Raw genomic sequence first — 23,499 nt, 5'->3', positions numbered from 1 at the left:
TCATAAGCAGCGATGTCATTATCCTCTTCGTCATCTTCTTCTTGCACCAGCTCTTCTTCATGATGATGGTAATAAGGGTCATAGGTAGCTGGCTGATAATGCAGGGCTGCAACTGTGCGATGCTTTCCTGGCACATATGTCCCTTTGGACGCATTCTTTCTTGCATCAGTTTCTCTAAGAAGATGTTCAAAGCTGCCCACTTCTGTGATAAGCTCTCCCATTGACTGGATCATGCTGCCATGTTGCTTCTTTCGCTGGCGAGGCTCCAACCCTTTGATTGCCAACTTGATCAATTCTTTCTCAGGCAGGATCACGTTCAGTTTGGCCTTCTGGATCTGGAAGCGCTGAAGGTATGCGACGGCGGACTCAGTAGGTTGCTGGGCCATCTGAGTGAGAAAAGCCAAATCCACCTCAGGCTCAATGGCTCCAAAAGTTTCTCGAAAGAGCTTTTCCATTGCGGGCCAATCTGCCACTGTTCCTGGTCGGAGTTTGAAAAACCACCTAAAGGCAGCTCCAGAAAGAGAAGTGCCAAAGATCCTGCACTTGAGAATGTCATCATTCTGGTACTGGCCGCATTGCACCTTGAACCTGGCCAAGTGAGTTATTGCGTTCTCGGTGTCTTCCCCTGAAAAAGTAGAAAATATGATATTTTTATAACCTCTAGGGAAAGGCGCGAGCATTATATGCGGCGGGAAAGGTCCCTCATAGACCCCATCCATCTGGGCCCTAGGGTTAGCCAATCTGATCATCTCGTCTCACATATTCTGGACCCGGAGGAGGAGGAGGTGGTGCCGCCACCGTATGGTGAACAGCCTGCACAGGTATTGCTTTGTTTATAGCCGCTGCCCCTTCTCCTATCTGTACAACGCGGGTTATAGCTGGTTGTTGAAGAGTCACTGCTGGCATAAGCATCTCTTTTGCCAGAGCTGTTATCTTGACCGGGTTACCAGCCCGGTCAATTCCATAATAGCTTCCTGGCAGCTCTTGATATACGTTCTCTGCCCCATCGCCGTCGTATTGAATGAACACGGCGGAGTCGGACGAAGTTTCAACGCCTTTTGATGCCTGCTGCTTCTGTTTGGCGGCCTGTCCACCTGACAGCGTGCCCTTTTCTTTGCTGCTTCCAATAACCAGGGCTTGTTCTTTACCTCTCACTTGCGTGGCAGCAACAGTTGCGGATGGCGTAGCGGTGTTGCTGCTAACCTTCTCTCGCTGATTTGGCGGCACATATTTGCCCGAACCAGATGGTTGGCCAAGGGAACCAAGGATAGCGTTAGGATCCCCTAATGTCTTATTCAACACTTCTCTGGTTTGGTTCAACTCAGCCCTTTGCATGGCCACCTCGGTTGTGAGAGTCGCTCCATCTTTGCGAAGACCTGCCATATCTGACGCTGTCTGCTTGGTATGGTTCGCAAGAGCCTCGATGATTCCTTTCTGCTGCCGGCTCTGGGCATCTGCGATGCTTGTAGCATGATCCTTTAATGCACTTTCAGTTTGTGACACTAGTTGCTTAGTTTCATCAGCTTGTCGGGAAATACGCTGGTTGATTTCGCGTATGATCTCATCTGTTTTCGCGTGTTCCCTTTTAAGATCAGCTGCCATCTTCTTGTGATGATTTTCAATATTTTCCAGGATGATCTCACATGCGACCTCGAGGGTCGCTCCCTCTGGAATAGGCTTCGCAACGAAAGCCTCTCCTTCTTCACTCCCCACTGTATTGGAGACAGCGGTAGCGACAGGCTCACTGGCCTGATTAGTAGTGACAGTTTGACCCTCAGCAGCGGTCTGGTGACTCTCTCCCTGTTCAGTTGACATATCGGAGAATTGGGGATGAAGAGAGAATCTTTGAGTCACTTGTTCTTCAGAAAGACCACGACAATTCGCGCGAGGATGCAGTTTGTAACTGGAGGTCTTATGCTTGGAGCAGTTAGCGTAGCCCTTTTGGTAAGGGTTTTTGCTTGACTTCCCAATGGCTAACGTTCACGAAGAGACACTAGTTGGTCCCACTGGGCGTGCCAAAATGTTTGGCGCAAAAACCAGTTGGCTTGCAAACTGTCTCTTTTGAGCGTGTGCGCAGGCGTGCCAGCACCGTGGGGTGCAGTCGTCGGGGTAGGCCCTTGACCTGACTTCTTCTTCAAGCGTTTGTAGACGAGGAGAACACCAACCTCGCCACAAGGTTCTTCTCTAGCCTTCCGAGAAAGGACTTTCTGCCTTACGGATAAGGACTTTGGGTGTGATCTCTTCGCGTCACCGAATCGATACTTAGTATTGTAGACTAAGCAGAGCAATCACTGGGAAGTTTGGAGAAAGCACGGGTTGCGCTAAAGCGTGACTTTAGCTTCGCTGGGTTGCGAGTGTGTTACCCTTGCTTCGCTGGTAGTAACAGTGGCGGTTGCGCTCGCAGTCGGCTCCTGGGGAGACTGGGACTGGAAGTACGGTCGCCGGGTTGATCTGGTGATGCTGACAGTCGGCTCTTGGAGAGACTAGGACTGGCAGGCGGTCACCGGGTTTCAACAAGGTTGAAGGTTTGCTCTGGGGAGGCTTTGTAATCGCTAGGATTGATTGATATGAGAGACGTCCCGTACTCGTCCTTGAAACCTGGTATATATACCTAGGGTTTCGACTGTTCCTTGTCATAGAAGGGATATTGATTGAAGTTTCCTATTCAATCCCCGCTACCCGACTCCAATAAGGTTTCGTTTTCCTCGTGGATCACGGAATGGGTGAAGCTGTAACCCAAACCCGAGTAGGCTTATTTTTGGGCCGCATGTATCGGCCCGCTATGCTAAACCCACTAAAGTATCTTGCCAAAATTACTTTTGGGCTCAAACAGTAGTAATCGTTTTGTGAAACGCAATGGCAACAAAGTTGCTCACCGTTTGGCAAAAGAGGCGTTAAGAGTTAGTAGTCTGTTAATTTGTTTGGAGTCGGGGCCTTTGTGGTTCCACGAGTATGTCAGTATAGATTTCGTGAAGTCTAGTATGATCTTTCTTTGTAAGTGCTACCATGTTGGTATGCCTTGTAGAGTTTTGCCCTATAACTCGTTGTAAGCAGTTCATTATTAATGAAGTTTTTTTTGATAAAAAAAAAACCTTTAAAAAGTAATTTTTTTAGCCAACCCCATTCAAAAATCCTAGTTTCGTACTTTCGCTATTGCTTCAGTCCAAATACTTACTCGGCATGTATTAACTAACTTGTTAACGTAATTGAAGTGATGTGTTATCTCATTCATGATTAAAAGAAAGTGTGGAAAAGACGGAAAATATGACCGTTGGTGGGAGCAAGGTCATTTCGCTGTTCCCGCTGCTGCAACTGTTGTTTCTTTGTTTGTTTCCTACAGCCTGGTCCTCATCATAAACACACAACAACAAACAGACAAATTTGAGTAATAAATACAAAATTTACCAAACAGTCTTATCGGTAACTGACAACAACGGCTGAAAAAGCAAAAGAATAACGCTACCCAAAGCCTTGGGCTCTTCATCAAAGTTGAGACTACCAACACAACACAACCCAAGCTAATGCTTAATTACTGTCAAACACTTTTCCCTCATTTTTACCCTTAGCCGTTTGATTTGATTCTGCTTCTATTATTTCCACGTGATCGATGGGTCCCTTTGTCTTCTCTCTTCCCTTCTCGGCTCCTCCAGATGCTGGGGTATATATTCCTCTGCAACTTTAGTACTCCATTCTTTGCTTCACTTTGCTTCTCATTTGGGTTTCCACTCTTCTGTCTCTCTTCCCTCTCAAGCTCTTCCTTGTTGGGTCTGCTTCAGATTCTTTCATTGGTTTCTTGTCTGGGTCTGAATCTATGGCTCTGAAGCTTCTGCTTTTACTGTTAGCTATTTCAGTAGCTACTGCTGATGAAGGTTAGATCTTTGTTCAACTATTCTTTCCAAGTTTCAATTTTTCATCCTTCTAGTACACTTTGTGTGATTCTAGTTTATGATGATGATTTGCATTATGCTTTCAAGTCTTGGTGACCTTGTTCCTGATTTTACTCTAGAAAGTCTTCCAACAGAGATCCTTGCACAACTTAATTTGCATTGATCTACACATATTATATCTGCAAAATCACATGTCTGTAATTCTTTGTATATACAAATCAATATGAGAGCACATGAGATTATGCCAATTTTAATATAGAAATATTATGCAATTTTCCTATTATAGCATCACCGCATTGTCTTCCAGCTCAGGGGTAATCATTTTTAACCCTTTACCTTGGTAGTAGTGGAAAATGGTCAAAGGTTACAGAATAAAGGTACTTCTGCTTTGAACTATGTGGAATTGTGGATTGCTGTATTCAGTAACTCAGCTACAGGATATGAAAATATTATATTACTGCTCCCTAAAGACTGCTTTCTGCTTCCATTAGTTTAATTAGTCTACCCTCAACCTAGTTGTCTCTTAATAATGCTAAAAAAAAATCTACCCAATTAATGAATTTCTGTTTATTATTTTACAAAGGCTCTTCAATTTTTAAGGTAAACCACTTCATGGCTATTATTAGGACAAAGGAAAAACAAAATTGAAACAAATACAATTATTTAGAAACTGAATGGAATCGATACAGGGTATAGAAGATAGCCATAGGAAACTATTGTAGTGATAATGAGGGGTTTTTATAATACTATTGTAGTGATAATGAGGGGTTTTTATAATTTATAGTTCGATTGTATTAAGTAATATTATTAATTATTTTTTCTAGATCACCCATGTGAAACTTATTTTGTTTTTTGTGAGCAATGGTATCCACAGTTCTGTCTTGGTAATAATAAATGAAATTTCATACTGATTGAAGGTGCCTTTTATTTTATATGAGTGTTTTCTGCAAGACAAGTTAGTTCCTTCTGAGAATGTGCCACTTTTCTTCTTTATCAGATTCTTTGCTGCTAAACTTCTCTAACTTTTGCTATAGTATTTTTTGGTCTGAAGTGAATCAATAATTCCAACTTCTGTTTTCTGTTTGTTTTGTTTTTTACTTTTAGTTGCATCTGTGATGTATGCAATTGCATTTTCTGTTGCAAAAAGTTGTATTACTAAGATAAATAAACCTGTTTGACATTACCATCCCCTCCACCATTATGAAATTTAGTAGGTTTTCACCGTCATAATGTTCTATAGTTTAGCTAACAATATAGACAAAATTATGGAAAAAGAAAAATATCTTGGTTCATTTGAGGTTCAAAGCTAGATCTCCAGTTATGACCAAGATTCTCTTTAGACTGAAGCATCCAATGATCCAATTCTCTTTAGGTCCTCAATCAAATCCTTCCATTCATATTCATGTGTTTGTTACTTGAAACTTACAATTGGTTTTATGTTTGGAATATATAAAAGTAACAATCACTGTGAATTCATTCTTGCAGATGTATTTATTGGTGTGAATATAGGAACATCCCTCTCCGAAATGCCACACCCAACTCAAGTAGTAGCGCTTTTAAAAGCCCAGCAAATTCGACATGTCCGGTTATATGATGCAGATCGTGCAATGCTTGTGGCACTTGCAAATACAGGCATAAAAGTCATTATTTCTGTGCCTAATGATCAGATCCTTGGAATTGGTCAATCTAATTCCACTGCAGCTAATTGGGTATCCCAGAATGTAGTAGCACATTACCCAGCTACAAACATCACAGCCATATCTGTTGGCTCAGAGGTCCTTACTACCCTCCCAAATGCTGCAAAAATCCTCGTCAGTGCACTCAAGTACATTCACTCAGCCCTTGTGGCATCCAATCTTGACAGCCAAATCAAAGTTTCTACTCCTCTTTCTTCCTCTATAATCCTTGATTCATTCCCACCTTCCCAAGCCTTCTTTAACCGCTCACTGAATCCAGTTTTGGTCCCCATGCTTAGTTTCTTGCAGTCCACGGGCTCGTTTCTGATGCTTAATGTATATCCATACTATGACTACATGCAATCAAATGGTGTTATTGCATTGGATTATGCACTGCTCAACCCTCTCCAGGCAAACAAAGAAGCTGTTGATTCCAATACGCTTCTCCATTATTCTAATGTTTTTGATGCTGTGGTTGATGCAGCATATTATGCCATGGCTTTTCTTAACTTCACCAATGTTCCAGTAGTAGTGACAGAATCAGGCTGGCCCTCAAAAGGTGATTCTAATGAGCCAGACGCAACATTAGAAAATGCAAACACTTACAACAGCAATTTAATAAGGCACGTGTTGAACAAGACTGGAACTCCCAAACATCCTGGACTTGCTGTTAGTACTTTCATTTATGAACTCTATAATGAGGATACAAAACCTGGGCCTGTCTCAGAGAAGAACTGGGGATTGTTTGATGCAAATGGAACACCTATCTACATATTACGGTTGACGGGATCAGGAGCAGTATTAGCAAATGATACTACAAATCAAACTTTCTGTACAGTAAAGGATGGCACTGATACAAAGATGCTTCAGGCTGCACTAGATTGGGCTTGTGGACCTGGCAAGGTGGATTGCTCACCATTATTGCAGGGAGAACCCTGCTACGAACCAGATAATGTGATTTCACACGCAACGTATGCGTTTGACACTTATTATCATCAGATGGGGAAGACGCCTGCAGCATGTGACTTCAATGGAGTGGCTGCAATCACCACTACCGATCCAAGTAAGATCTCAACTTCACAGCATGCAGCATGCTCTCACTTTTTATATTCTATTTGACTGTAGTATAAATATCAAATATCCATCTTTCTATTGGACTCCTACTTGTGATCATGCATGTTTTTAATCATTTGTTTCCATTATGCAGGCCATGGTTCCTGTATATTTCCAGGAAGGTAAGTCAACTTGATGAATTTTTTGATGATTTCGGCACTCCACTTTGACATCATTTTTATCACTTGCACTTCACTTTTATGTAGTCAAAAGTGGAGTAGAAGTTGTAAAGTGGATTGCCAAACTCACTCCCTTTTTTCTATACTGCATTCCACTATTATGTACATATCTACTCTAGATGAGTCATTAGCTGTTTGATTCTTATTCTTTGGTGCATGCAGTCTTGGCAAGAATGGAACCTTGTTCAACATCACAGCTCCATCTTTGAATTCCACAAGTGCAGATTCTTCTTGTGCTTACAACTTTCACAGCAATGCTTTTGCAAGCATAGTACTCATTCATGTTCTCATCAGCTGTGCAGTTTTCTTGTAGACAAGTATAATGGTGGAGAACTTTCAGGAATTTTGAGATAGATGGGTGGTCTGGGGCAGTTTTTCCCTTCACTTGGAGAAGAAAAGGGTTTGAGAACTTAGCGGATTAGGTAGTTTTAGAAGATTGGCCAGTCAATTTTGTAAAAAACAAAGCCTGTGCAACTATTTAATTATATTCTTTTAGAAGTTATTGTTTTTCTAAATTTCTGGTAATGAACGAAAGATTGCAAAAAATTTAACGAAGGGAACATAAATCCCAAAACTCATCTTATTTTTTTTTTGTAAGACCATCCAAGTTTGGTGATGATTTGGCTTACCTTAAGATATACCAAGGAAACAACAGGGTTGCCTAGCAGAAATCTAATGTCATAAGTCACTTTGTAACAACCAAGGGTTGAGGACATATAACTTTGAGAAGAAATGATAAACTTTATTAATAAAGCTAGCAATATTATAACAGAAATTTTGAAAAATAACTTTTGAGTCATCAAATTGATTTATAACCTGAATCAAAGACTTGATGGTCTTCATCCTATGAAGGCTATTATTGTATCTATAGAGAAAAAATTCTCTGCCTGTGAAGTCCGGCATGTCTAGAGAAATTAATATGGTTGCTGATATACTTTCCAAAGTGAGACTGGAGTCTAATTTGGGAGTGCATTATCTGCTGCAACGTCCTCCACAAAGTCATTGATACTCTTCTTGATGATTTGTGTGAAATTACTGAAGTTACGGAAGTAGCTATTACTATGTTTCTTTTTCCTGGGCTTGTTTTGGCCCCCCATATATCCGCACAAAAAAGAAAAAAAAATTGATTTATAACCTCATTTTCTAAAAAGTTGAAAAATAACCATTTAGAAGGGTCAAATTGTTACACTTTGAGGTACTCAGTTGATTCCTGATGATTGACGGATGTTTCAGATGTCTTATATGAACCTCATATGCCTCATATATCCAAGAAATTGAGTTTGACACTCGTTGCAAATTTGGCCATAGTTGATCCAAAACCCCTTGCTATACACGAGTTTTTAGGAAAATTTCACTTTCACGATTTTTTTTTTTTTTTTTCATTCATGAGTGTTTATAATGATCCTATAACACCATAATAAACTATGGAAATATCAAGAATTTGGATACTTTATGTTATCTCTATGAATCAAGCTTAATGTCTCCATTGTTTGTCATTTAGCAATTTAAATTGTTATTTTTGAGACACTCAGTTGATTCCTAATGGCTGACTGACGTGTCAAATGTCTTAGATGAACCTCAGAGGCCTCATATCTTGTTGAGACTAATATTGACTACATTTTTAGTGCATTTCTCTCTACATTTTGCTTAGTTATTTCCTTAATATTATCATTTCTAACTTATTTTGTGTTTTTAGGTACTTTTGAGTCAAAAATGAAGGCAACGAGGAAATGAGGCGCAGAAATGAGCGAAAGTGGAGAAATGAAGTTTTTCCAGTTCTACTAGGAAAATGAATCCCAGTCGAAGTAGGAATCCTAACTCAACTAGGAATGGGCTCGGAAAAATAATGTTTGGAAATGAAGAAATGACAAAGTCCCAGTTAGACTAGGAAACCTGATCATGCTAGGAGTCCTGATGCTTCTAGGAGACCTGGTGAGACTAGGAGATGCTGTGTCTTGAAGATGACTCAAGATTGTTCAAGAATATTCTAGAATAAATGAAGATTTTCGGCAAACACATGAAATGGGTTTCGAATTGGATCATTTGAAGAAGCCTGGCCCGAAAATGGAAGCATGTAACTTGCACATGAGTCTCTAAAATCATCCATGACGTCTTGAGGAGTCCATGACCCATTAATATTGATTTTTACCGTGACATATAGAAGAAAATATCAAGGAATTTCGGCAAGACCAATTTGGGATAGTTTTGGATTTCTATGGAATTTTGGAAAAGAAAATAAGGGAATAAATATTGAATTCGGATTCCTGATTCCTGATTCCATTCAACATACTTGGAGGCCGAAATATGGTCTAGGTATATGGAAGATTTCGGCAATGATAAAGGTTACTTGCTCTCCAATTCTCAAGGAATATTTTCATTGGCCGAATAATGTCACAAGTAGATTTCGACCTAGATACCCTAGCCCTTGCCGTTCACTATATATAGGGGGATTGTGAAGACATTCTACACACCACAAAATTCAGAATCAAAAGCCACAAACACTTCCCCTTCTCTTCCAAGTTTTGGCAATCATCCAAGTTCCAAAGTTCAAGGCCGTGAAGCATCCTCCTCTCCATTCAAGCATCCTTGCCGTGATCCTCATCCATTCCACCACCTTTTGAAGCTTCTTGCGTCCTTGAAGATCAAAAAGTGTAATCATGAACACTCTCTCTTGTTTTCGGTTTTGTATTGAAAAACGATTTCGGGTTTCTAATAAATTGAGATTTTGTTTTATGTTCTTGGATTGTGTTTTGCGATTTCTGGTGTGGATGAAGTGTTGATTTTAGATATGTAGTTTTCGAATACTATGAAGCATTTTTTAGCTTTAGGTTTTTAAAGTGAAAAATTGCGATTTGATATATGTTGAGCTGAGCGTGATTGTTAATTTCGAGCTTCAATCCCATTTTTTAAGTGTTAATTGGTCTTTGGATGCATACTTTGATTGATGAACATACAATTGAATCCATATTAAGGTGCTAGCATTCTAGGCTTTGATAGTTAAAGTGAAAAACCTAAAATTACTTAGGTAAATTAACAATGAGTCTTGCATGCTTGATTAGCGTTCTAACTTGTGTTCTTGGCTTGAATTGATCAAACTTCCAACATATTTAATGCATTAAAAGTGTTTTTGTTAGTGATTAGCTACCACTAGTAATTGCATGCTTAATAGGGTTAACTATGGTGCATTTATCTAGTTAACTATGGTGCATTTGATCTTTGAAACCTTGCCAACGTGTTAATAGTAGTTAATTCTATCTAAAAATCGTTCCATTCATATAATTCTACCTTGATTCTGTGTTTTGATGTGTCACATGTATGTATTTAATTAGTTGTTAAATTAAATAAAAATTCTAAATCCCCATTACATGTATTTTTCGTAAATAATGAAAATATTGTATAATATATAGTTTTGTTTGGTCTAACGTTCTATTTTTCAGGAATTAATAAAGCCCTAATCCCCGGTTGAGAACGATCCCTACTTCTTCTTACTACATTGATAAGGTTTTAAATTGAGCACTAACTTTGTGCAGGTCATCTCAATGAAATGGTGTTTTGACACTCGCTTTAGATTTTGCAAATTTAAGCCAAAACCCCTAGCTATATAGCACACGAGTTTTTGGGAAAAGTTCACTTTTTCAAAAATAAAATTAATTTTTTCATTTGCGAGTTCTTTTAAGGGTCCTTGACCCAAAGTACTAAAGTGAGCAAAAATTATCCCACTCACTCTAGTAACAGATTTTTGTTCCCACCTACACAATTTAACAACAAATGACCATTTTGCCCTCAACCCAATTAATGAATTATAGCTATTGCACTCTGTCCTCTCTCTCTCTCTCTCTAGCTCTCTCTCTCTCTCTTTCTGATCTGTACTGTTCTCCAAGCCGATCTGAGAGGTCAAAGCAAACGCCGCCGGTGCCGGACTTGGCCTGGAGTTTGATAACCCCAACCAAACCCTAAACCAAAATCGAGTCCCCAATTCGAAGCCAATCGATTGCAAATCGAAGTACTGGACCGAATGGGGTCTCAAATTCAACACCAGTGACACCTTTTTCCGGCACAAAAGCGCCACCGGCAGGGATATCAGAGTGTTCGCGGCATCTATGCGGTACATGGTGGTCTCCGACCACCATTAGCTCTATTGTGCACTGCTCATGGCGTATCGCCGGTGATGGTGCACTCAGGCCACACCTCTCAATTTCATGTATTCTAATCTTTTCCACCTCATTTCGATATATTGATGGGATACCCAAAGTGACCGACCAGAGTCGAATTCGATTAGGCCTCGTCTCCTTCTTCTTCTTCTTCTTTTTTTTTTTGGTAAAATGGGGGCAGAAGACCCAGAAGAAAAGAAAAAAGAAAAAAAGAAGAAGAAGGTTTTATCGGAATAAATGATGCAATAGAGGTCTGTTAAAGGTATGTTGGGGGGCAATAAATGTTTCGAATAAATGTTTTTTCCTTAATCAAAGTTTTATTTGTCTAATTTTAGGGATATTAGTTCCCATTCCAGTGACCGAAAGTTCTATTGGGGGCGGCTAATAAATTAGGTCTATTAGGGGGCAATATTAGGGGGGGGGGGACAATAAAACTCTCTGGCTCCATATGAGATCTCCGACAACCTCTTTGGGAACTTTCGGCGAGGTCTCATAAACCTCTATTGCCCCCCAATAAAGGTCTATTGGGGAGCAATAGAGGTTTATTGGGGGCAATAAAGGTCTATTTGGGGCAATAAACATTTCCGGCGACTTATGAGATCTCCAACGACCTCTTTGGGGACCTCCGGTGAGGTTTTCAGAGAAGTTCGGCAGGTGGCGGCCTATGACGGGACTCCGATGAAGTCTTCTATAGCTTCTCTCTCTTCTATTCTCTCTCTCTCTCTCTATGTAACAAAGGGGTGAGGGGTAAAAATAGTCTCAAAAAAAAAAAAACTTAATTGGGTATGGGTAAGAGGGAATTAAAAAAACTTAATGGGGTAAGTGAGATAAATGACCCTAGAATTAGGGTGAATGTCCATATATATATATATATATATATATATATATATATATTAAGGTCCTTGACCCAAAGCACCAAAATCAGCCAAAATTGTCCCACTTACCCCAGCAACAAATTTTTATTCCCACTAACCCAATTTGAGGCAAAATAACAATTTTACCCTTAACCAAATTGTTTATTCCCCTATCTCTCTCCTCTCTCATCCTCGACGTACTTGTCGGTAAACCCGACCTGACTCACATCCAAATACAACCCTAGCTCTTTGTTTAGGCCGGAAGCAAGCCGATTCCCTCAGGCGTTGCCAAACCGCCGTGCGACAAGGCCGGAGAAACTACCTGGAGGATCGTGCTCTTTGCGCTCTCGACCTTCGCATTCCATTTCCTAGTAATTGAATTTGGGACTGGTTATTATTTGGGGTTTCGCTTCAGCCGGGAATGCATAAATGGTGTTTTTGGTGCTCCTGATCAAGCTGATGATGATGATAAAGGTTTCATATTTATAGATATGACTCGATTTGCTTTTTCACTTTTGCAATTTTGCAGCTGCTTCTTAGGTGTGATTGTTTTGTTGTTTGGGGTTTTGATCGGTGGTTTGGTAGTGCATGCAGAAGACCAGTAGTTATATAAGAGACACCTGCCATATATGTCACTTTTTTATTTTTCTTTTTTTTTGGTACAAGCCAAATATGTCACTTTGGTATTTAATACTATGCACTTCCTGAGACTATTTTGGTTTCTCATTTTCCATTGAAATCGATTATGGTTTTTAGGATTCTAACCACGGGCATACAATTTGGGAAGCTTCTTATTTGAAACAAGCAGCTTCCTAGTTAATGGCTTCCAGGAATGCCCTTTAATCCCTTTGTTCTTTATTATGTTGATGAAGGTTTGACAAAAAAAGAAAAAAGAGGTTGATAAAGGAGGCGGTGGCGGAAGAGAGGTTTGAGGTAGTTATTTTCATTGCAGTGGTGTTCAGAAAAAAAAAACCATAGACGACTATTGGGGGGCAATAGACGTTTTGAATTGATGTAATCTTCTTGTTTTTTTTCTGTAATCAAAGTTTTATTTGTCTAAATTTAGGGAGATTAGTTCCCATTCTGGCGACTGAAAGTCCTATTGGGGGGCAATAGTCGTCTATTGGGGGGCAATAGATGTCTATTGGGGAGGCGACTGAAAGTCCTATTGGGGGGCAATAGTCGTCTATTGGGGGGCAATAGATGTCTATTGGGGACAAAAAAACATTTCCTGTGAGATTTTCAGCAAATTTCGGTGGGCGGCGGCCGGTGACCGGGCTCCGGCGAAGTCTCCTATGGTTTCTCTCTCTTCCATTTTTTTCTCTCTCTCTCTCTCTCTCTCTCTCTCTCTAAGTTTCAAAGGGGTGAGGGTAAAATGGTATTAAAAAAAATTGAAAAAAAAAAAAAAAATCTTAATAGGGTATTAGGGAAGACCTCCTTGGAGTGTTTTGGGTAAGAGAGAATTAAAAAAACTTAATGGCGTAAGTGGGAAAAAAATATCTAAAAAAGGGGTAAATGGACAAAAACTCTATATATTAAGCTTTAAAGAGCACTAAACTAAACAAGCCCACAAAAGTAGGTTGAACTAATATTCCAATCGCTGTATTTAATCTGGCTTATCCATTTTAGTATGACCTAGCATTTTCGCTCTGCTAGGGTTATCGTGGACGGCCGTCGACGACAAATTCTATGGGGAGTTCATGCTTCGGCCTCCTCATTCTCTTGGGGGCACTTGTTGTTCCCGAGCTTTTCCATGCTCTGCTGCTCCTAAGCGACGGCGGACGTTCAAGTGTGGTGGGTTCGTTGGTGCATGAGACTCCGGGGTTCGGTGGGACGGACAGAGTTGGGGATGATGATTGCTGGGAAGGGTGGGGTCCAGGTAGGCTGGATCTGTTGTCGCTTATCCATGGCGGTTTCAAGTGGTTGGATTCATCTTGGGGTGACGAGGGTGTTTCACGGCTGCTGAGGGCGGCAGTGTCGGGTCCGACGGGGTTGGGTATTACCTTGTTTCTACCGCCGGGGATCGTTCCAGGGGCTTGGGAACGGGATTTGGCGAATCTGGGGTGCATGGGGCTGACCTTGTGTGGTGATGGCGATGTCCTCTGGGACATAGAGGGTGGCGCAGTGGTGACTGGACTCGGGATCGGCGACGGAAGAGGTTCTGGCGGCAGTGGCGGCTACTCTGGCGTTTGTGAGGTTGCTGGTGTTGCTAGGGTTTCTCCAAGTCGGGCTGGAGAATGGGTCTTCCTGCTCTGGGCTGCAATTGTTTGTTGGGCTCCTTGCATTGGGCTATCCGAGTTTGGGTTTCAAAGGGGTGGAGGTGGCTGTGGACTGGCATGTGACGGTCGGACAGGTTGGGCTGTGGACCGTTTTTGGCTGGCATGGGGCTCTAGGGCCCATAGTACTATTTAAATTTTGTTTGGGTCGCAAAAACCAGTGCCTTAGTTGTTTCCCTTTTATGCCTGCTTCGAGGTTTCTTGGTTTTTGTTAGAATAATGGTGCGTGGACTTCTTAAAAGGTGGGTGTACTCGGGATTTCTGGGATTTTATTCTTCTAGAATAGGGTTTATGAGGTTCTAATTAAGGAACGATTGCTTTCTGTCGACCCCATAGGGGTGTTTCGTTCTTGTACTGCTTGCTGAATCTAATGAAAGGGCTGACCTATTACTTTCAAAAAAAATATTCCAATCGCTGTAAGTAGTATTATTATGAGACTATATACCCTTGAAAAAAATGTGTCGACCCTTGTATCAAAATTCAAAATGTATCAAATTCCCATCATAGTTTGGACATAAACATAAAATTTGTACGACTTAAAAACAAGAATTCCAGAGTGATGGTCAATTTCATTAATACACATACAACGAGAATCCCTAATCACATGACTCACTCAAGAATGATGCATTAAGATAATACTATTTATGCAAACCGAAAGTGTAGATGGAGCTAGTTGTTGCCAAGCTAGAGCTCAATATATAACATGATGTCGCGCTCTAAACCTCTCATAATCATCTCAGATTTCAAGTCACCCAAGTTCAGGAGAAGCATCTATAAACAAGAAAGAATGACTAGGCATGTCGATGTTCAATACAGGCCGGAGCAGAAGCCGAAGCTGGTCGAACTTCCGTGGAGCAAGGAGCAAGTCCGCGAACTTTTCAAAAGTTTCGACAAGGATGGAGACGGCAAGCTCTCCAAGGAAGAGCTCAAGGCAGCCTTCAAGAAGCTCGGATCATGGTGGAGCTCTTTCAGGGCTAAGAGAGCATTACGCATTCACGCTATGTAGATTCCAACGACGACGGCCACATTTCAAAAGAGGAGTTCAATGATCTCGTCAACTATGCCCTAGAATGTGGTTACTTAATTCGCTAGTTATAAATATCCCTCAGTCTATCTTATATTAGGGTTATATATACATGTCTGGTTTCATGTAAGCGTACGTCCTAGTTTGCTAGCTTGTCGTTATATATACGCATGTTTTACGGAAGCGAAGCAAGGAGGTGACCTCTTGTACGTTGCCCTTCTCTGCCAGGGTGGATGAAGTAACCCTGTTTCTGTAATCATCTATGTAAATATATATCTAACCATTAGTGTTCTTAAAACCAGAATTCTATTTCTTTCCAAGACACAGGTTTTCAAACTATTAAAAGAAGAGACTAATTTCTTTCCTGAGACATAAAGTGAAAGACTTTAAAGATGGAGAATATAAACTCAGGAGCTCGGTTATGGAGCGCCTTCAGTATGCCTCTGAAGAACCCTCGATCTTTTCATGTATATCGACATACTGATCAATCATTCAATCTTATCTATATATATGGAATCTAGTCAACTGGCCATTAATGGTTCTCCCATTGTTTCTGTACACTAAAGATATCCATATATTTGGGATATTGATTCCTAGAAAAGAGGACTGAAGATGAAAACACAGAGAATAGTCAGAATACCATCAGTTGGCCACTCGGCCTAGAGGTGGGTCAAAGACTGTGTTTAGATCGAGACCTTCATCATATTGATTTTCATGGCTTTATTCTTCCGACTAGTGAGCTGTCCTGATGTTCTTGTTTGTGAAGTTGCATGGTCGCAGATGTCATTTAGAGATTTTTATTTATTTTTTGATCAGGAAAGAAAAAACAAACAAAACACAAGACTAAACAAAATTAGCCACGGCTACAACTGCCCCCAAGCTGATCAAATTGGAAGGCATGTATATTAATTTTTTTTTCTTTGGCAATTGAAGAAATATATTAAATAGAAAAAATAGCACCTAAAGGAGGGAATATGAAGTCAGAACCCCTTAGACGAAACAACAAAATAAAAATGCAACAAAAACATAAGCAAGATTAAGCAGAGCCAAATGAATCATATATCAAAATGCACAACAGGCGTCCGACGTCTACGAGTGAAGCATTCTAGCACCCAATTGCATCAGCGTCTTCAATTATAAGTTACATGCACTATTAGAAAACTCCCCATGCCAATAACTCCTAACTTACGAACAACTATACGCGAATGCCATTAAATACCATGTTGGTTTCCAATAATACTTACAAGTCGAAGTGTTCATGAGACTAAAGTACCAAACTGGATTAACAGGCGGCAAACAAAAAAAAAAATTAAAAAATTAAAAAATTAAAAAATTAAAAAATTAAAAAAAAAAAATAAGAAGAAGAAGATTGGATAGAGGTGATACTGAACCAAATATGCGTGCTTTAGTGGACACTTTGTACGTATACCGTATGTTACATCAGTCTCAACTTTTATAAGATTTGGACCAATGTAAGGAAGAAAAAGTGACTTAATTTTATTTGATGTGAGATATATCTAGACAATATATTCACTCCCATTTTTCATTGGTACAATATTTCTTTGCTTTTATTCATATGGAATAATAGATCCATCAGCCTTTCGCTTTTACTTTTATATATAAAAGCAATACATGTGCCACACGAGGTTGGTTACTGCTTGTATGTTTCAAGAATATCAACTGTACCTAAGCTAAGAACCATTTGGAAATGAACAAGTAACTTGGGCCTATTCGATTCAAACGAAGCTTCAGAGTTAATATCGTCTCCATATTTCTAAAAGCTTTATACTGATGTGTTTGCCTCAATACATATTTTCTTTCGGTTCTTATCCTAAAGAATCTACCATGGTAGCAGGCTAAGAGACACTTGATATTTCATTCACATACAGTTCAATACTTCAATCCCAAGCACCAAATAAATTTTTTTTTGACAAAACAAAAAAGCACCACATAAATTTAAATCCATGTGCATGTCGCACCCACCCAAAAGACGAGGAATGATTGTCTCAAGCCATTCGATTTTGATTCTAGTTAATTATTCCAGACATTTGAACTGAAACTGTGGATGCAGAAGAGCTAGGGCAAGCTACCAAAATCCACAAGATGCCTCTCTCTGACTTAAAGTGGTCCCATGGTCACATAAAGGGTCCCGAGACGATCCATTATCCAATAATTCAAGATATTAGTGATCGGTTATTTTTATGCCAATAATTTTCTTACTACTGATTTGGATGTCAATTGTAGAATAAAGAAGTAGGGTCTCCCGCAGAGGACTTATGAGACTAATTGTAAGACTTTCTGAGTTTTAAAAGTTTATTGTGAAGTTTATGAAAACAATTGAAAGTAAATAACAAATAATGAAATTGCTTAAGGTTGAGAATCAATAGAGAGAAGCAGAAGTCAGGGAATGTATCCACCACCAATCAATCAAGTATGCACACCATGTTTAACCTAGTCTTATTTATCTATGGATGAAGATGCTCAAGTTAACCCAATGCCTGAATTAACCTATTGTCTTTCCTTACTTGTATAATAGGTGAGAGACGCTCTACACCTAACCTATTTCCTAAAATGTAACCTAGGTTGACGCAACTCTAGATTTTACACATAGAAATCATTAAGATTAAGAAAAACGAGACATCACAAAACATCATGAGTACGACACGTCTCAATTAATCTAGGAACCTAATCACTTGCCTTATAGACAATTTACTACTCTAGAACTTTCAACGGAACCTTCTTAAAAGGAACAAGCAATGATTATTCATAGCAATAGAATTCTAAACATGCCATCTAAGTTGGCCACCAAAGAAAGCACATAAAGAAATCATATGTAAAACTGGAAATTAGTTGCTCATCCATTGAATGAACAAAACAAATTAAACGTCATAGCATGGCATACAATCATAATTGGGGCTTCTACAGCCCCAACTACTAAAAAATTAGTTTCTAACCATTTAAAGCTCACAAAGGTTCATAAGAAAGAAAACAGAGAAATCCTAAAACCGGAGTTGAAAATCGTCAGAATTCGACTAGTCTAAAATCGCTCAGTTCAGATTCTTGTGTTCGGATTCTCTGCTTGATTCTCGCGCGTAAGAGTCTTCTCGTTAGCTTTTCTAGCCTTTTTATATATAGTGCTCTTGAGTCCTCTTTCATTTTTTTTTGGTTTTAAATTCCTTGAGGTGTAAACTAGGGGCATTTTTGCCTGACTACAGAGCTTGGCGAGGACGAAACTGTGCCGATGCTGACAAGGACGGCTTCATCTCTCTCGAGACCAAGCTCGGTGAACTTGTCAACTATCCCCTGGAACTGATGAAGTATAAACCGAAGTAGTTAAACCAGCTTTTGGTTCATGCATGAGCTTAATTGCTTTACGTATTTTAGATTCGGTACGTGTTATATGTGTGTGTATTTGTATGTGTATACGCATGAGCGTGGTGTGTAAGCAGTAATAAATCTATAGCTGCGACCAACTAAGTGAAGGAAGGAGGTAACCTATACGCACGTTTCCCCTCTTTTCATGTATTTCTAATTACCAAGTTAAAATAAGATTCAATATGTTCTCTTACCAGATGTATATCTTATTGTTATTGAATTCAAGGACAGATTTTTACACAAACTAGTCTAAATCTAATTATATATTTATTATGTATATAACAATTTGCACACAAAAAGCTATAATACTCGAGCGGTAACAGAGACCCCAACATGCACGTTAATTTAGGGGGAGGGGGAGCTCCAAGCCTCCCACAGATTATAAATAGCTAGGATGTTCCAAGGCTTTCACAGCATCAATTGCCAACACAAGTATCTAACTACCACAAGATAGATTACATACATTTCTCTATGGCGATTAAGAGCAAGTCTGTAGCTAGTGGTGGCAAACGTGTTATGACCACCGAGGATTTGAAGCAGTGGCTGAAGAAATTTGATACTGATAAAGATGGCCGTACAAGAAAAGAAGACAACAATTCAGATAATCAAAAAATTTAAAGAAAAATAAAATAAAAAATACGATCACAAAGTTCAGTTACAATTTATATGCATACATATTATAAACATAAGAGTAGTGTTACAAGTACGTGTTCTATGTCATCCAATATAAGCCGCTCAAAGTTTAGAATACACATGAGAATAGTATTCACGCCAAATAATCAATTGGATATTGATCAATTTTTTAATTGTGCAAGTACATATTCAACTTGTTGGAAAAATGTGGCTTAGATCAGAGCCATTTGGAATCCATCAAAAAGGTGAAGAGTCATCCTTGGGTTATAAGGAATGGTACCACACACACTAATGCCGAGGCTTTTTGTATTAAAACCTCATACCCGTTCTGCACCGGGTGGCTAAAGTGGGGGAGTATCGGCATTATTGCATCCGTGTGTGTGGGAGTCATTTGCCGCTTCCGCACAACAAGTGGTATCAAAGCTCAGGTTACGCTTGGGACTTGGTGTCTCATACAGTCGAGTTGCAATTTGGAGGAGCTCCTGTTTGGATTGGGATCACAAGATTTGGAATTGGATGCTTGTGATCAAGGTGGAGCTATTGGAATTCGGATCATGAGACAATTGAAGATACCCAACAAGCCAATTTTTCTTGCGTATATGCCTCCGCGGAACTACAGTATGAAAGGGCGTCCGAGGACTCGCAATCCCGATGTTACGTACACTAAGGAGCAGGTGATTACTTTTTTCAACATCTTTGACAAGAACTTAGACGGCAAGCTATCCAAGCTAAGGATGAGGTGGTCGCAGCGTTAGCTAAACTTATTGGGGCGTATTTTTCTCCAGTACATAGCCCAGAGAGCACTACGCCAAGCTGATGCCAACAAGGACGGCTTCATTGGTGGAGACGAACTCGAACAACCTTGTAGAGTACCTGAGTACGCACAGAAGCATTTGGGTGCCAAGATCACACAATTCTGATCATCAGTGTTGTGTTCTCTATGGAAGTTACTTTCAGTAATAGAATAAACGCAACTGAATGTTGCACCAACAAGGTCATGCAGATGCTTGTACATGCATGGTTGGGGAATATGGATAGCTTAATATATATATATATATATATATATATATATATATATATATATATATATATATATATATATATAGTCCGGCTACGGTGCGGACGTCCGTATCATGCGGATGGTATGGATTTCCCGTTTTCCCCCACTTTCCGATCACATTTTCACATCTTAACCGTTCAGTGTTTAGGTACTAATGTATAGATAACCTCTGCAAAATTTCAGCCAATTTGGTGATCGTTAAGGCATCCAAAACTGCAAATTACAACAATGTACACGAACGGTTCCGGTTCGACAGATTCGGTTCGTTCGTGTAAATTGCAGTTTTGGATGCCTTAACGATCACCAAATTAGCTGAAATTTTGTAGAGATGATCTATACATTAGGACCTAAAAACTGAACGGTTAAGATCAAAATATGTGATCGGAAAGTGGGTGAAAACCGGAAATCCGTACCGAAATTTTGGTACGGACGTCCGCACCTGAGAAAAATCCTATATATATATATATATATATATATATATATATATATATATATAAGCGAGGATCTAGAAATCAAAGTTCACATAACTGTGATGGAATCAGCTAGTAAGGTAATATAGTAAAAAGAGTAGACCTTCATCGAAAGATCAGATCAGTTGAATAAGATACGGGGAAATGAAATTACTTCTCAGCATGAAATATACGCGAATGCCTATTTGTTATCCATGTTGCATGGTTTCCAATAATATGAATCATGCCTCTTAACAGACCTTCATCGAATAAAGCCTATTAAAACTTACAAATCGATGTCTTCACGGGACAAAAGTACGTCAACAGATTATACAAAATTGAATTTTTTTTTCTTTTGGCAAGGTACCAAATTGGATTTAACAGAACGAAAAACAACAAGAGAGAAACTGGAGCTGGATAGAGGTCCTCCGTATTGAAACAACTATTATTGAAACAACTATATGTTTTCTGGTGGAGACCCTTGTACGTATGACCGTATGTACACCGGCCTTAATTTTGATACGATTTGTTGGACCTAAATAAGAAGGATAAATAAATAATTTTATTAGATGTGAGAATTAGATATTAAACAATATATATATTCTCTCCCATTTTTCATTGGTAAAGTATTCCTTTGCTTTTATATATTCATATGGAATAATAGTTTGCTTTTACTCTTATAAAACCAGTATCATGTGCCACACGATGTTGGTTATTGCTTGTATGTTGGTTACTTTATTCGATTCAAATGAAGCTTCAGAGCCAATATCGTCTTCAAATTTCTAAAAGCTTTATACTGTGTTTGCCTTGACAGATAATTTCGGTTCTTATATATCCTGAAGAAGATAGCCAATCTCTAAGCATCACATAAATATAAATCCACGTGCTTTTCACACCCATCCAAAGGAAGAGGAGTGATTGTCTCAAGCCATTCGATTTTGATTCCAGTTACTCCGGACCTTTGAACTAAAATTATGGATGTAGAAGAGCTAGGGCTAGGTACCAGAATCCATAAGATGCTTTTCTTCGACTTTAAGCGATCCCATGGTCACAACTCACATGAGGGTCCTAAGTAATCTATTTATTCTCATCCAACCATATCCTAATTAATATGTTTAAGTTTTAGTAAACTAGACTACAATTTGGATATAAAAATAAAAATAAAAATAAAAAAACTCAACCACAAACTTCAATTAAAATTTATATGCATAATATTTCTGTACATAAGTGTAGTGTAAGTTTACTGTACCTACGAGTGTAAAATTAAACGTCATTAATCAATTAAATCAATCCTTTCGTTTTGATTTTGTTAAGGGGAACCCAAAGACTTCCTAGGCCCAAGATAAATCTCTTCAGCGCATGTGAAAAATCAATCATTTCTTAATCGTGCCCGTATATATTTAGCTTATACAAGAAATATCTGACTGGCTCCTAGAAGTGGAATATATGCAGGGACCAGCCAGAGCTCTATATATAGATGTTTTGCTCAACCCACTGATCCATCATATACAGATTTATAGTAGTGCAAGTCATATCTCACCCAACAATCCCTAAATTTTTCTTGCATATATGCCTTCGGTTACGCGAAACCCCGTTGTTACGCTAAACCCCGTTGTGTTACCTAAGGGTGGTGTTCCGTACATTAGGCAGCAGATCATAGATATTTTCAAAGGTTTTGACAAGAACGGAGACGGCAAGCTCTCCTGGGATGAGGTGCAGGCTGCGTTCGCTAAACTCGGGTCGCATTGTACCTACTATAGAGCTTGGCGAGGACGACGCTGTGCCGATGCCGACAACGATGGCTTCATCGATCTCTCTTCAGAGCGAGCTCGATGAACTTGTCACCTATACCTTGGAACAAAATTATAAACCGAAGTAATTAAACCAGCTTCTGGTTCATGCATGAGCTTAACTGCTACATATATTTTAGATTCGGTACGTCTTATATGTGTACGTGTATATGTATGTGTAGACGCATGAGCGTCCTGGTGTGTAAGCAGTAATAAATATATAGCCGCAACCAACTAAGTGAAGGAAGGAGGTGACATATCCTTACGTTGCCCCTCTTCGCATGTATTTCTAATTACCAAGTTAAAATGACCCTGTAAAATCATAACAGACTATAGAATATCAAGAATTTGGATACTATTTATGTTAATTCTGATGATTGAACTTAATATCTCATGCGCCTGTTGCATTTCATTTACCAATTCCGATTGTTACTTCGAGAAACTGAGTGGAATCCTGATGGCTGACACGTGTCCAACGTCTTCTAGGAACCTTAGATGCCTCATATTTCATCGAAATTGTCTTTGACGCTCGCTTTAGGTTCGGCCCTATGCCCCTATTTGAGCCAAAATCTCTTACTCACACGAGTGTTTTAGTAAATTTCAATTTTAAGAAATATCAAGAATTTAGATGCTTTTTAAGGTACTCAATTGATACCTGATAACTACTGATACCTGGTCAGTAGTCAATACTACAAACTGTTTTCTTCATGGTATCAACATGCACCCACTGTATCTATAGGGCAATGCAACATTCAAAAGTAGTACTTCAAAACAAATATAACAAATAAAAAAATATTAATAACAAAAAATATAGCAGACCTGAGAAAGGATGACAAACTGTTCGCCAGCTCTTTTAGGTGGTTCCCTCAGCGCGATTTCGCACAATTTACGAGGATAACAAAGAAATTTCTTGACATTTTTGTTTCAATAGAGTTTTTATTTTTTGCCTAAAGAAATTATTATACTCTATTTGAGTTGCAAGACAGAAAATAAAATGAAATAAAAATAATCTTATGCAACTCCAAAGCAGGC

At 39.3% G+C, this 23,499-nt stretch overlaps 1 protein-coding gene across 1 annotated transcript; it reads left to right on the top strand.

Moving 5' to 3' along the window:
- Window positions 1–3,667: 3,667 nt before the first annotated feature.
- LOC133723450 (glucan endo-1,3-beta-glucosidase 2-like) lies at window positions 3,668–7,303 on the top strand. Its single transcript, XM_062150274.1, has 4 exons — window positions 3,668–3,869; window positions 5,373–6,626; window positions 6,771–6,798; window positions 7,018–7,303. Exons 1-4 carry the CDS (start codon window positions 3,812–3,814, stop codon window positions 7,166–7,168), a joined length of 1,491 nt encoding a protein of 496 aa, XP_062006258.1. The 5' UTR covers window positions 3,668–3,811; the 3' UTR covers window positions 7,169–7,303.
- The last annotated feature ends 16,196 nt before the right edge of the window (window positions 7,304–23,499 follow it).

Source organism: Rosa rugosa, chromosome 7, assembly GCF_958449725.1.
Source record: "Rosa rugosa chromosome 7, drRosRugo1.1, whole genome shotgun sequence".
NCBI classification, from domain to species: Eukaryota; Viridiplantae; Streptophyta; class Magnoliopsida; order Rosales; family Rosaceae; genus Rosa; species Rosa rugosa.
This window is presented reverse-complemented; position numbering and strand designations above follow the sequence as displayed.

Coding starts and splice junctions, on each gene's coding strand:
- LOC133723450 (XM_062150274.1), top strand. CDS start 3,812: ATGGCTCTGAAGCTTCTGCTTTTACTGTTAGCTATTTCAGTAGCTACT. Junction 6,627..6,770: donor AATCACCACTACCGATCCAA/GTAAGATCTCAA, acceptor TCCATTATGCAG/GCCATGGTTCCTGTATATTT. Junction 6,799..7,017: donor TCCTGTATATTTCCAGGAAG/GTAAGTCAACTT, acceptor TGGTGCATGCAG/TCTTGGCAAGAATGGAACCT.